Here is a 14207-nt window from a genome sequence, read left to right on the forward strand (position 1 = left end):
AATATATCATTGTCGTCACGGTAAATTGTCTCTGTCTCCTGAGCTGGTAAATATAGCTGCCTACATCCTGCTCAGGTCATCTGTCATCCGGGTCACTGCCGTCAACATCTCTGTACAATATGTACTACCTGTCAGTTCTATACGACCGACCTGTGTAAGCTGCGGAATAAGAAGTTAATATTAATGTTCATGTTTCATGTTCACGATGTTTACGAAAACAGTTCTCTTTCATCTGACGTGTTTTCTACAGATGCAGGTAATGCACTTACACCCTGTGTGTCATACAAACAATGTTTAAGAATTAATAGATTTTTTTAATATACAGTCATATACAGTCTCTAGTTTAAAATTAGTGGTAGAATCTGCCGCTTGTATCCAAATTGTTGTAGGGGATGAGAATGTTTCAAAGCATGACTGAGGTTTGTAACAACATAAACTATTAAAAGTCTTACTTATACCTTGGTTAATATGTCCTTTTGGTTTTGAAAGCAGACAAATGTAAACCCCACAACCAGTTTCAATTTTCAAACGAAACAAATTCCAACATGCGTAATGGGCGAAATAGCAGTGACAATTATCACTCGGTCACTGAAAGGCAGTCATGACACAAGGTTTGGTTGAAAATGCTAAAAATAGGTCTTGCCCTAACAGTAGCACCACCAGTTATACAACCTGCAGTAAAACATGTTTGTTGCCTGACATCGCACAGAAGAACCCCTGCCATGTGTGTCGTGCTTATGCGATTGCACGTCTTAATGGGTAATGATTTTCGTGGAGACATTGAAATGACTTCGTACCTTGTCAACAAGTCACTGCCTCTTCACTACAGGAAATACTTTGTAAAACATGTACCCATACAATTTGCCCTGTTTCATGTGGTACACACATAGGCGGATCCAGAGGGTGTGTGTGTGTGTGTGCAGGGATGCGCATCCCCCCCCCCCTTTGTCCAATGAAACTTTGGTGGAAACGGGTGAAAATGAACTGTGCAAACCCCCCAGTGTGTGCGCGCGCACGCACACGCGCGCGCACACACACACACACACACTCTCTCTCTCTCTCTCTCTCTCTCTCTCAAACGGCTGTACCCGCCCCTGCACACACGAACGTGAAACTGAAAGGGGAAGCCATACACAGTCATTGCGTTTCTTCTCACACATCTGCATACTTGATTTGCAAAAGAAAGTACACACCCATGATTGCTTGATGGTCGCGGAAACTCAAACAAGCGTTAAATGGTTAGTTAGTAGTGATGTATTTGACACAGGTATACTAGGGTTACTTCATAGGGCGGCATTGCATGCATCATATCAATGGATTTCTCAAATCAGGCAAATTGCTTCAGACAAGTAACTTTTGTTATTTTTATTATAATTTTGTCCAAATCCCATTTTCAACTGTATACTTTCGTTTTTTTCCGGCAGTTTATTTACGTGAACACGGACCTAGGATTGGCCAAAGTGGAATTCAAGTCCATGGAGGACATATGCAACACTGAGTTGGGGTTGATTTTAAAGGTTTTCACTAAGAGGATTGTCATCAAGTATTTGTTCACTAAACATGAACATTTCGACAAAAATATCTTCTGTTTGGCTTCAAAGTCATTTGAAAGCAATGCAACGATTTCAGCCTCAGTAGAACACGCTTTGGTCTGAGAACACTTGACTGTGGTACTGTCGGTATATTTTGTAATCGTGGATCTCATTTTAGGCTTAAGAGATAAAACTTGAGAAATATGATCGAATGTAACATCGACTGTCAGCTTTTTCAAATTACTGACACTGACATGAAAACATGTCTGTCGTACGTGAAACAGCATTTAGCTTTTTATCTATGGTGTAATTACCTCAGCTATGTTCCTACTGTACATGACTGTATGTGGATGTGAAGGAAACAACATCTCCTGCTTCAGTTGTGCGAAGCTGCGTGCTGTGTTGTTATTGCAAGATCTACAACTACTAAGTCTGCTGCCAAGGCAACGGGGACAGTTGGGTAGCTATAGCCTAGTGGTTAAAGCGTTCACTCGTCACGCCGAATACTCGGGTTCGATTCCCCACATGGGCACACTCTGTGAAGCCTATTTCTGGTGTCCCTCCGAAGTGATATTGCTGGAATATTGCTAAAAGCGGCGTGAAACCAAACTCATTCACTCACTCACTCACTCCAAGGCAATGTTTGATGTTGCTTCTGCAGCTGACATAACGTTGTCTGCAGAAGCATCTTCAGGTGTAGTAAACCTGGTATGTGTGTATCAACTCACTGTCTTCTTTATCCAGAGCGCCTCATGCAGCTTTTGTTAAGATGAAGATGAAAACTTGTGCCATGTTTACTGGGAATGTAGTGAAACTAAGAAGTTTTGGAAGGATCTTCAAATTTGGGTTAACACTTATTTGATGCAAAAAGTCAATTTGACAAAATATTTGGTGTATTTTGGCTCCTTAAGTAAAAACCCATTACTTAATCATATAATCATTTCAGCAAAAAGACAGATCTATGTCTCTTCTTTGAAAAACAACATTCCAAAATGCGATAACTTTATAAAGACTTTAAAAGATATTTTTTCTGTTGAAAGCTTCATTGCCAAAAGGAAGAATAAAATGAAGATATTTGCTAATAAATGGCATCCAGTATTCCCAGTATTCAAACCTGACATGTGTATGCAGCAACCGCGTCTTTTGTAAAATCTTGATCTGTTTCCCCTTTTGAAAAATTATCTTTGTTTTAGTGATATATTGACTAGTTAGTTAATGGCACTGGTGTAACTTTGGGAACACATATTATAGGTTGGATATATGACACAATATACAACACAATAAGTCGGATGTTGCGCAATATATAACACAACACATTGGATGTGACACAAGACACAGCATGACATGTCAGAATAATTGTGGCACTATATACAACATATGTTAGATAGGACATATTTACAATGTATATCAGATAACACACTATGTACAACACGATAGATTGGCCGTGACACTATATACAATATGCTATGTCGGGTGTTGCACTATATACAGTATGATATGTCAGATGTGGTGCATTATACAACATGGTATGTCAGATGTGGCGCCGTATACAACAAAATATGTTGAATGTGTATGCAATATACAACATGATATGTTGGATGTGACACAATATACAGCTTGATATGTCAGATGTGGTGCTATAAACAATATGATATGTTCATATATGATGCTATTTACAGCATGACATATGGGATGTAATACTTTATACTTATGATATATCAGATATGACATTATATACAACTTATTTTGGAAGTTGCGCAATATACAACATATGTTGGTTGTAACCCATATACAACATGCTATGTCTGATATGAGGCCATATACAACACTGAATACAGCATGCTGCGCACGTTGATAAAACATGATATGTTGGATGTGGCACTATACACACAAACTGTGTCACCCTATACACCATTATATATCGGAGGTTTAACTGTGTCACAGCCTGATATGTTGGATGTGGCACTACACAACACCCTATACACCATTATATATCGGAGGTTTAACTGTGTCACAGCCTGATATGTTGGATGTGGCACTACACATTATATATCGGAGGTTTAACTGTGTCACCCTATACACCACACAACACCCTATACACCATATATATCGGAGGTTTAACTGTGTCACAGCCTGATATGTTGGATGTGGCACTACACACAACACCCTATACACCATTATATATCGGAGGTTTAACTGTGTCACAGCCTGATATGTTGGATGTGGCACTACACACAACACCCTATACACCATTATATATCGGAGGTTTAACTGTGTCACAGCCTGATATGTTGGATGTGGCACTACACACAACACCCTATACACCATTATATATCGGAGGTTTAACTGTGTCACAGCCTGATATGTTGGATGTGGCACTACACACAACACCCTATACACCATTATATATCGGAGGTTTAACTGTGTCACAGCCTGATATGTTGGATGTGGCACTACACACAACACCCTATACACCATTATATATCGGAGGTTTAACTGTGTCACAGCCTGATATGTTGGATGTGGCACTACACACAACACCCTATACACCATTATATATCGGAGGTTTAACTGTGTCACAGCCTGATATGTTGGATGTGGCACTACACACAACACCCTATACACCATTATATATCGGAGGTTTAACTGTGTCACAGCCTGATATGTTGGATGTGGCACTACACATATACGGAGGTTTAACCTATACACCATTATATATCCATTATAACACCTTCTATACACCATTATATATCGAGGTTTAACTGTGTCACAGCCTGATATGTTGGATGTGGCACTACACACAACACCCTATACACCATTATATATCGGAGGTGTTTAACTGTGTCACAGCCTGACCACTACACACAACACCCTATACACCATTATATATCGGAGGTTTAACTGTGTCACAGCCTGATATGTTGGATGTGGCACTACACACAACACCCTATACACCATTATATATCGGAGGTTTAACTGTGTCACAGCCTGATATGTTGGATGTGGCACTACACACAACACCCTATACACCATTATATATCGGAGGTTTAACTGTGTCACAGCCTGATATGTTGGATGTGGCACTACACACAACACCCTATACACCATTATATATCGGAGGTTTAACTGTGTCACAGCCTGATATGTTGGATGTGGCACTACACACAACACCCTATACACCATTATATATCGGAGGTTTAACTGTGTCACAGCCTGATATGTTGGATGTGGCACACTACACACCCTATACAATATCGGAGGTTTAACTGTGTCACCCTATACACCATTATATATCGGAGGTTTAACTGTGTCACAGCCTGATATGTTGGATGTGGCACTACACACAACACCCTATACACCATTATATATCGGAGGTTTAACTGTGTCACAGCCTGATATGTTGGATGATTATATTCATGTATTTGTATGTGTCATTATGTAACGAATGTTATGATGGAAGACTTTATTTTTTCATGAAAATAAAAAAATAAAATAAAAACCCAACTCTTTTATCAACGTATCGCTTTAGATCTGGTCAGTGGGTATCATCGCACTGTTGGCCAATTCATGGACATGTTACCTCAGCCGCGGTTAATGTCTCCCGTGGCACAGTCTGCTCCTCATGCTTCTACATGTAGCATGACACCTGCTTAATTGTTATTATAGCATGTCTATCCGCCTATGTCATAGTGCAGACTGACGTGTGTCTCTAGAGTTCTCTCTGAACAGGATGTAGTTTCTCCGTGTGTCTGGTAACGCCTTCGAAACCAATATTCTCGCATCAAAAACTACACTCCCAGGGGCGTACCCACCATTAAAATAAAATGCCCAGGCTTAAACATAATTGTTGCCAAAAGGGTTGGGCAAGCCCTCAATACTATCTAACTATAAAGCTTTGCAACCTATCAGGCGTACACGAAAAAAACTGGCTTGCTACGCGCCTGTCTCCCTGGGGTGAGCTATCCGTGCTTGTCTGTCAATGACGACTGGATTGATTAAGTTAAGACTAGGTTGGTTGAATGAACACTAGGCTGAAAATAAATCGCCTACCGCATGACCTCTAACAAATTTGGCAAACATAAGATGCTTAAGATAACCATCGTCAGTTGTGTCTAATGAATGTTTTGCATTTTTTAAAGGTTAGAAATCAAAATCTATCTTTAAAATGCATAAAACAAACATGAAGAAATATTCTTCTTATTGAGTGCTGACTAGGCGACAGTATCGCTCATGTTTTAATATTATATCGGCAACTAACGAACTAAAGAAATTTCCAACTAAAAATGACATATATGATAAAATGAACTGAGAGGTATAGTGTATTTAGTTCTCTTGTTTAGGGCAGAACTTTCACGAACGCAGCGATTATCACATAGCTCATTTTAACTCGAGTGCATCGTGACTCGTAAGAATTTCCCATCAAAAAACGAAAATAAATACAAGCAATGTTTATTCTCACAAACGTATACTAGGAACATTGGTAAATAGGATATACATATTGCAAGGTTAGGGTATTTCATGGCGCTGTTTATATTTAAGCTCAGCTAAATCCCGTGCATTTCAGTTAACAAAAGTTCAATTTGTCGGCCGCTAAGAACAAAGAGTAACCATGGTTACATGGTCTTTGTTGATTCAAGAACCATATTCCAATACTTTTTGCTGTTGTATTAAGCACGTTTTTAAAATACATGATGCTCAATGACACATTTAGACATGGCGCTCATATATATTTTTATGCACCTACCTATAGTGGTAAAACAATATACTGTTTTCACCTTCTGACAAAGTCACTACCCTTTGCTCTTGGAAGAAAACTCCAATAATATAAAATATCAACATCAGAGACTCATCCATCACGATTATCTGTTGGGATATATTTCATTGGCCGCAAAAGCAAAATCGTCTGAACTATTGAGATCAGTCATGGTATCGGATGCTCTAGATCAAGGGCGGCGCCAACTGCAAAGTCTCGCTGGTGGAAGACACAACCGGAAGTTATTCCATACATAGTCAGATATTTGCACCGCTCTCCAGTCGAGGGAGGAGAGTTTGCACGACCCACCCTCTGAATCCATATGACTGTAGGCCACAAATGCGTCGTACTTTCTATCCCAAAACAGCTTGTCAGAGATGTTATCGCTCAACGTGCTTCATCAAATGTCTGACACGGGAGATGTTTCTTCTTCTCTAGGATGTTGCAGCGTGTGAAAGTCAGGATTTGTATTTCCTTTCTATATCTAACACAAAGTATCACGAAGATCAAGAACATGATCACAATTACACAAATAGCTGCTATCTGAGAAATGTAGGCTGTCATATCACTGGAACATAACATCTTTCGTGTGAACTCGACGATCTTTCTCCCTCGAAACCTGTTTGGTGTGACACATTTTAAGTCCCAGAGGTATGCATAGTCCTTGTTTAAACCACATTCAGTTGGACTACCATACCTCTGAAGATATACGCTGAAGTTTCCCATGGCGCAGTCACACCGAAATGGATTGTCTCTCACGTTAATCACAACTCCGTCAACTTTTGAAAAAGATTCAATTTCATTTTCACCAATTGTATGAATGTCATTAAACCTGAGATCTACCATACCAACATCTTGGGAGAGAAGGCTTGCGTCTCTTAATTCAAACCGGGATATGTTATTATGAGAAAGGTCCAAAATCTGCAGTTTGTCGAAGCGACGCCTCCAGACTGAAAGAATTGGGGGGAATACCTGCAACTCTGTATCTGAGAAGTTTAGTATTCGAAGTTCAGGGAATCGTGAGTTGACTACACTTGAATAGATAAGGGTGGACGAAGCTTGAATCCGTTGACTTTTATCAAACACTCTCAAATTTTCATAGTTGCATACGTAGTCAAGATCATCCATATCGTGTATGTTCTTCGTGATCGTGTCAGTGATATTCAGGTCCAAAAGATCTGGGTAATCTTCTCTATCCTCGTCAAATAGGATTTTAAGCCGCCTGTTTCTATAGATAAAGACGTCCAGGTGCATTGGAACACACACCATTGGAGCCGGTAAACTCTTTATGTCAATGGACAAGATATCTAGCAATTTCTTCTCCTCTGTCACATCATAACCTTCAAATATCCTCAGTGAGTCTGGGATATCTAACACTTCCGGTCGACTGAAGTCCGAGTAGTAGCATGTGTTCGTGCACCTGTTGACCTTCAGCGTGTGCAGGTGTAAAGCTCTGTACGGCCAGGGTAGACAGATCCGTGCTCCAGCCTCACAGACTATATCGAGGGACACAAGGGTGTCATTATCTAACACAACTGACCAGTTCCGGAAGTGATTCAAGTCCCATACATCCTCTTCATTTACGTGGCAATATATGGAGATATATGATATGTTAGTCTTGTCGCTTCTGGTCTTGCACATGGACTTCCATTGATCTGGCATGTTCGTATTTCCGCTGAACACAGGAGAGGGAGGAATATCAAGGGGAAAGAAGTTTGTAAGAGCAACAACGTCAATCAATGACCAAGTAACTGTAACCATTGTCCAAAATCTGAAATATCTTTGTGAGAGCATTGTGATATTCTTTGTTAGTTTCACTTCTCTTTCGGTGCAATCTGACGTCTTTCAACACAACCTTAACACTGTGCAGGTCTTCTTAGGTCATCAGAATCTTCATTCAATGTGATGAAGAGGGAATATTGATATAAGAAATCGGTCTCACAAAGACGACGCTGCCAGGGTGCGTCTGAAGGATCCAGATATTTCGACGTCTTCTATGACTGTAAAAATATATAGAAGGGCGTAACAGTACGAGTAAAACGTTTTACCATGATATCTTTCTCATATGTATCTATACACCTCATAATAGCTGCCAAGAATTTGTAGTTCTGACGAGAAGTGTAATGCACTCATGTTTTCGTTTACGCTCCTCGGCAGCATGAGCACAGATAGACGTTATAATTAATGTCATGAATCACCAGCCAAGACCTTATAGTAATCAGTGTGGAACTGAGACATTGTATGTGTGTATTTAGTGTCATCAATATCCATATGCATCATAATAAACAATCCATATTTTGACTGATTATGATAAAACTTGCTTGAGCTAGAGATGGGCGCGAGTTTAGTCCAATAAAAACTTAAACGTAAATATTTTTTCCAGCTAGTTCTATTGTTAGCAAAGATTTACAAAAATCAATGAAAACATCGACTGAGTGAAATCACCAGAATTCTTACCTGTTTCATTGAATGTAAATCCTCTAGCCTGGTGAAACCAGCAGAGCTGGAGTGTACTGAATCTTGATTTCAGGTTTCGGGGTAAACATTTAAACGAGTTGGTTTGGTCAGCCTGACATGCAGAGGCTGGCTAAACAGGATGAACACCTCTGTATATATAATGCAAAACAGGCTTCCTCTGTCACAACAGTTTATCATGTACCTGAAACATTTCGTGTTTGTGACGTCGGCTGTCGTCCCCGTCAATGTTTTTTTGTTTGTGGCTAAAGATAATACTAGGTGTTTGGTAAATCTACTTGCAGACCATGCTGTAATACTATATTCTCCTTTATGAACTGTGGAATCTTATATGTTTCAAGGTCATTATTTGATTGCAATATCTAACATTTACAGAGTTACAAACTTCATACATGTAGATTGTTAGTGTGATATTTAGAATTTAGAATATACAAGAATCTGTAAACGTCACACATACGAAATAGAAGAATATGTTATCCATAAAATTTGTCATTAATAAGTACAGAAATATAGAGCCATGAAGTATTGCACGCATTCTAGTAAATCATAACAGTGACGTTTATCGCAGCTTTCGGGTATTCAGTTACCGTGAAATATAGCATGAGTGAGTGAGTTTGGTTTCACGCCGCTTTGATTGCAATGGTCCAGTTACATCACGGAGCAGCATGACTTTGCAGTACAGCATGACAATGAAGTATCTCATGACCATGACAGATGAAGCAATAGTCCAGCATAACCGTGTAATCAGACCAGGATTTATACCATACCCACGGACTATCACATGACCATGATAATGGGTGCAATGACCACTGCCATGACCACTAAGTGTAGTATAACCATAAAGTATTGCATGACCTTGACTTATACCATACCCACGGACTATCACATGACCATGATAATGGGTGCAATGACCACTGTCATGACCACTAAGTGTAGTATAACCATAAAGTATTGCATGACCTCGACTTATAGCATACCCACGGACTAGCACATGACCATGATAATGGGTGCAATGACCACTGTCATGACCACTTAGTGTAGCATAACCATAAAGTATTGCATGACCTTGACTTATAGGATACCCACGGACTATCACATGACCATGATAATGGGTGCAATGACCACTGTCATGACCACTAAGTGTAGTATAACCATTAAGTATTACATGACCTCGACTTATAGCATACCCACGGACTAGCACATGACCATGATAATGGGTGCAATGACCACTGTCATGACCACTAAGTGTAGTATAACCATAAAGTATTGCATGACCTCGACCTATAGCATACCCACGAAGTAGGGCATGAATTTGAAATACAGCACACCCATGAAGAATAGCGCGCTTGCTTGATAACGAAGAATAGCATGATCACGAAACATATTACAATCGTAAGGCCAGATGAAGTTGAAACAATTTTATTGAGAAAGCTATAGATACGACAAAACTTAATAATGACCATTTTCTGGCTCCCGAGGTCTGCAATGTAATGACAACAGACAACGTATTTTCAGTGTGTGTATGAAAATTCGCCCCTTCATAGCAATAAATAACGTTGATATCGGTATGTGTTTTGTTTATCAGCCTGTCTATTTCATCATATAAAATAGTTGTCTGACTAATGCGTAACTATGATGACATGCGTCTCTGTGGAAGTCCGTCAATGCTGGGACATGACGACATGCATCAGTACGGACACATGGTGATGTGCGTCAGTAAAGCCCAATTCTCACTAGAGAACCATCGCTGTACGAATGCATGATTTAGGCATCGTGTTGTGAGTGTGTTATGATCCTACAGTGATTATGTTGATCGTGTTCTCAGCTCAGCACGATTATTCAATTTTAAAACATGTTTTAAAGTTATAAAAATCGTGGTGCGATCGTGTCGATCGTGTAGTCATTGTATAGGTATCGTGTAGTGTCCGTGTAGTGATTGTGTTGATCGTGTAGTCATTGTATAGGTATCGTGTAGTGTCCGTGTAGTGATTGTGTTGATCGTGTAGTCATTGTATAGGTATCGTGTAGTGTCCGTGTAGTGATTGTGTTGATCGTGTAGTCATTGTATAGGTATCGTGTAGTGTCCGTGTAGTGATTGTGTTGATCGTGTAGTCATTGTATAGGTATCGTGTAGTGTCCGTGTAGTGATTGTGTTGATCGTGTAGTCATTGTATAGGTATCGTGTAGTGTCCTCGTAGTGATTGTGTTGATCGTGTAGTCATTGTATAGGCATCGTGTAGTGTCCGTGTAGTGATTGTGTTGATCGTGTAGTCATTGTATAGGTATCGTGTAGTGTCCGTGTAGTGATTGTGTTGATCGTGTAGTCATTGTATAGGTATCGTGTAGTGTCCGTGTAGTGATTGTGTTGATCGTGTAGTCATTGTATAGGTATCGTGTAGTGTCCGTGTAGTGATTGTGTTGATCGTGTAGTCATTGTATAGGCATCGTGTAGTGTCCGTGTAGTGATTGTGTTGATCGTGTAGTCATTGTATAGGTATCGTGTAGTGTCCGTGTAGTGATTGTGTCGATCGTGTAGTCATTGTATAGGTATCGTGTAGTGTCCGTGTAGTGATTGTGTTGATCGTGTAGTCATTGTATAGGTATCGTGTAGTGTCCGTGTAGATATATTTTTAGAGCATAACACACATTTGTGGCAAAATAGAAAGTTCAATAATATTTGAAAAATTCAACAGAACATAAAAAATCATAGCTCTTGGCAACAGATGATCACTGGGCAATATGTACAAAGCATTGCATGCTATTCTTATAAATACAGAATGCTGGCTAGGTTCCATGCACTGATGCGTTTTGCAATAATGCTCATGAACCTAGCCCAGCTATCGAGAGTCATGTCCTGCACAACCGGAGTAATGGAACCAAGGTATGTGAGGATTTTTAACCTCGTCTTCAGCATCTTCGAGTCTCATATACGTGTCAAGAGACACGTTATCAAACAGATGCTCGCTCAGTGCGTTCCTGTTTTCTACCAGCTTGTCACAGTATAGGAGTTGATGTTTTTTACAATGTCCTCACTTTCAGTCTCGCATATAAGACACAATCCAAGTGTGACGGGCAGTATACCCAACTTTATCAGAGCATAGACAGGAGGGTGGCCATGTTATACCACAAACACAGGTTCCAGAGACGATGAGGAGAGAGGCGCGTATGAATGGCACCAAATCTCTGCATATTTGGACGCTCTTGGGTTTATTTCTCCATTCAGTGTGTTCGTGGTGGCATATAGCCTTCTGTACCATGGAATTCCATACATTTTGCATGGAAATTCTCCTGTTGTCATGAAGGTGTCAATGATATCTGAAAATCCATATTTGTGAGCTGCATTCAGAAGTCATGGGCAATCGATCTTGTACTTTTACCACAGTAGACATATATTCCGCGAATCTCAAATACATGATAGGCTTCACAATACTGGTACTGGCTGAGCGACAGAGTCGGCCCCAAAACAGGAGTTTTGATTTATCTACTCTGCCTTGCATTGACCATAGCCCTAGTACCTGAGCTGTAGCAACTGTAGAAGATCTCTTGTGGAGGTTCTGGACTCTTCTAGCAAAGTAGCGCTGGACAATTTCCATTTCATTCATCTCAGTGCTGCTGAGATTGCTCCATAGCTCACATGCGCGTAGAATGCAGAAGGAAAGATAACTCTTTGCCAGATATTGGACGATGACACAGGGTTTAATCCACCAGCTCGTAATCCTACATCTCGGAGTGAGTTTATTGCTCTTCTCGCCTTGGCACATGCACGTGTTGTCCTTTCTCTTGCTTTCTCTGTATGCATGATGGATCCCGCATACACAGTGTTGGATTTGATTGGCAGTCCGCCATCCCCGACTCTGAAAACGGGTTTGTTGAGATATTTTGTAGAATTTGTGAAGGACAGGACACAGCTCTTACTGGCGTTGTATGTCATTCTCGAACGGCAGGCATATTGGTGGATCTTGTTAAGAGCCACATTGAGATAATGTACAGTAGTACTGACGACTGTGGTGTCGTCAGCAAGTAGAACTGTCGGGATGTGATAGTGTAGTATCGGTATCGTGTAGTGTCCGTGTAGTGATTGTGTTGATCGTGTAGTCATTGTATAGGTATCGTGTAGTGTCCTCGTAGTGATTGTGTTGATCGTGTAGTCATTGTATAGGTATCGTGTAGTGTCCGTGTAGTGATTGTGTCGATCGTGTAGTCATTGTATAGGTATCGTGTAGTGTTGTGTCGATCGTGTAGTGATTGTGTCGATCGTGTAGTCATTGTATAGGTATCGTGTAGTGTTGTGTCGTTCGTGTAGTGATTGTGTCGATCGTGTAGTCATTGTATAGGTATCGTGTAGTGTCCGTGTAGTGATTGTGTTGATCGTGTAGTCATTGTATAGGTATCGTGTAGTGTCCGTGTAGTGATTGTGTCGATCGTGTAGTCATTGTATAGGTATCGTGTAGTGTTCGTGTAGTGATTGTGTCGATCGGGCTTCATCTTCTGGACAAGACTCCACCACGAACACAACACGATCAAGAAATGTGTCGTGTTGCAATCGTACTGCTATCGTGCTCCTGTTAAGTTTAATATGAGTTGTGAACACGATGGCTACTCGATCAGTACAGGAAGTCAACACGAAGATGTACGATGACTATACGATCGAAGTACGATCAAAACACGATAGGTGGACTTAGCTTACACCAATCAGAGCACTTCCCGCCCAAAGGTTTCCAACACATGGTGACATACGTCAGTACTTGGACACTTGGTTACATGCGTCAGGACGGACACATAGAGAAGTGCGCCCGTAAGGGCATATGGCAAGGTGCGTTAATTCAGGGACATGGTGACATGCGCCAGTAGCAGGAAGTGACGACATGTGTAACTACTTATGCATTATGACATGCCCCATGGCATAACTATGCAGAGTAACATACCATTTGGTGTGGGACAGGAGAGATTGTTTCAAATTTCATTGGCGTGATCCACAATGGCAATAAGTGAGCAAAGCGCTGGTAAAATCCTGAATGCTGTCGTGGCATTATTTTAAGAGGTTTATATTAAAATAACGACGAAGTGTATCATATCCATTTCGTGTTTCGTCTAAACATATTAGAACTATCAACTGTATCATACCATTAAAGTGTATAATAACCTTGAAGTGTATCATAACCTTCAAGTGTATCATAACCTTCAAGTGTGTTATAACCTTCAAGTGTATCATAAACTAGAAGTGTATTTGTATTATAACCTTGAGGTGTATTTATAACCTGTAAGTGTACCATGCCTTCAAGTGTATCATAACCTTGAAGAGCGTTATAACCTGGAAGTGTATCATGCCTTCAAGTGTGTTATAACCTGGAAGTGTACCATGCTTTCAAGTGTATCATAGCCTTGAAGAGCGTTATAACCTGGAAGTGTATCATGCCTTCAAGTGTATCATAACCTTCAAGTCTATT

At 40.3% G+C, this 14207-nt stretch overlaps 1 protein-coding gene across 1 annotated transcript; it reads right to left on the bottom strand.

Moving 5' to 3' along the window:
* Window positions 1-6542: 6542 nt before the first annotated feature.
* LOC124272565 (toll-like receptor 8) lies at window positions 6543-8860 on the bottom strand. Its single transcript, XM_046707775.1, is given in 4 exon segments — window positions 6543-6593; window positions 6596-6673; window positions 6676-8285; window positions 8743-8860. Coding segments are annotated over 3 exon segments (1533 nt in total). The 5' UTR covers window positions 8080-8285; window positions 8743-8860.
* Window positions 8861-14207: the final 5347 nt, after the last annotated feature.

This window comes from Haliotis rubra, unplaced genomic scaffold (genome assembly GCF_003918875.1).
Source record: "Haliotis rubra isolate DU_JTF1 unplaced genomic scaffold, ASM391887v1 Scf103, whole genome shotgun sequence".
Classification (NCBI taxonomy): domain Eukaryota; kingdom Metazoa; phylum Mollusca; class Gastropoda; order Lepetellida; family Haliotidae; genus Haliotis; species Haliotis rubra.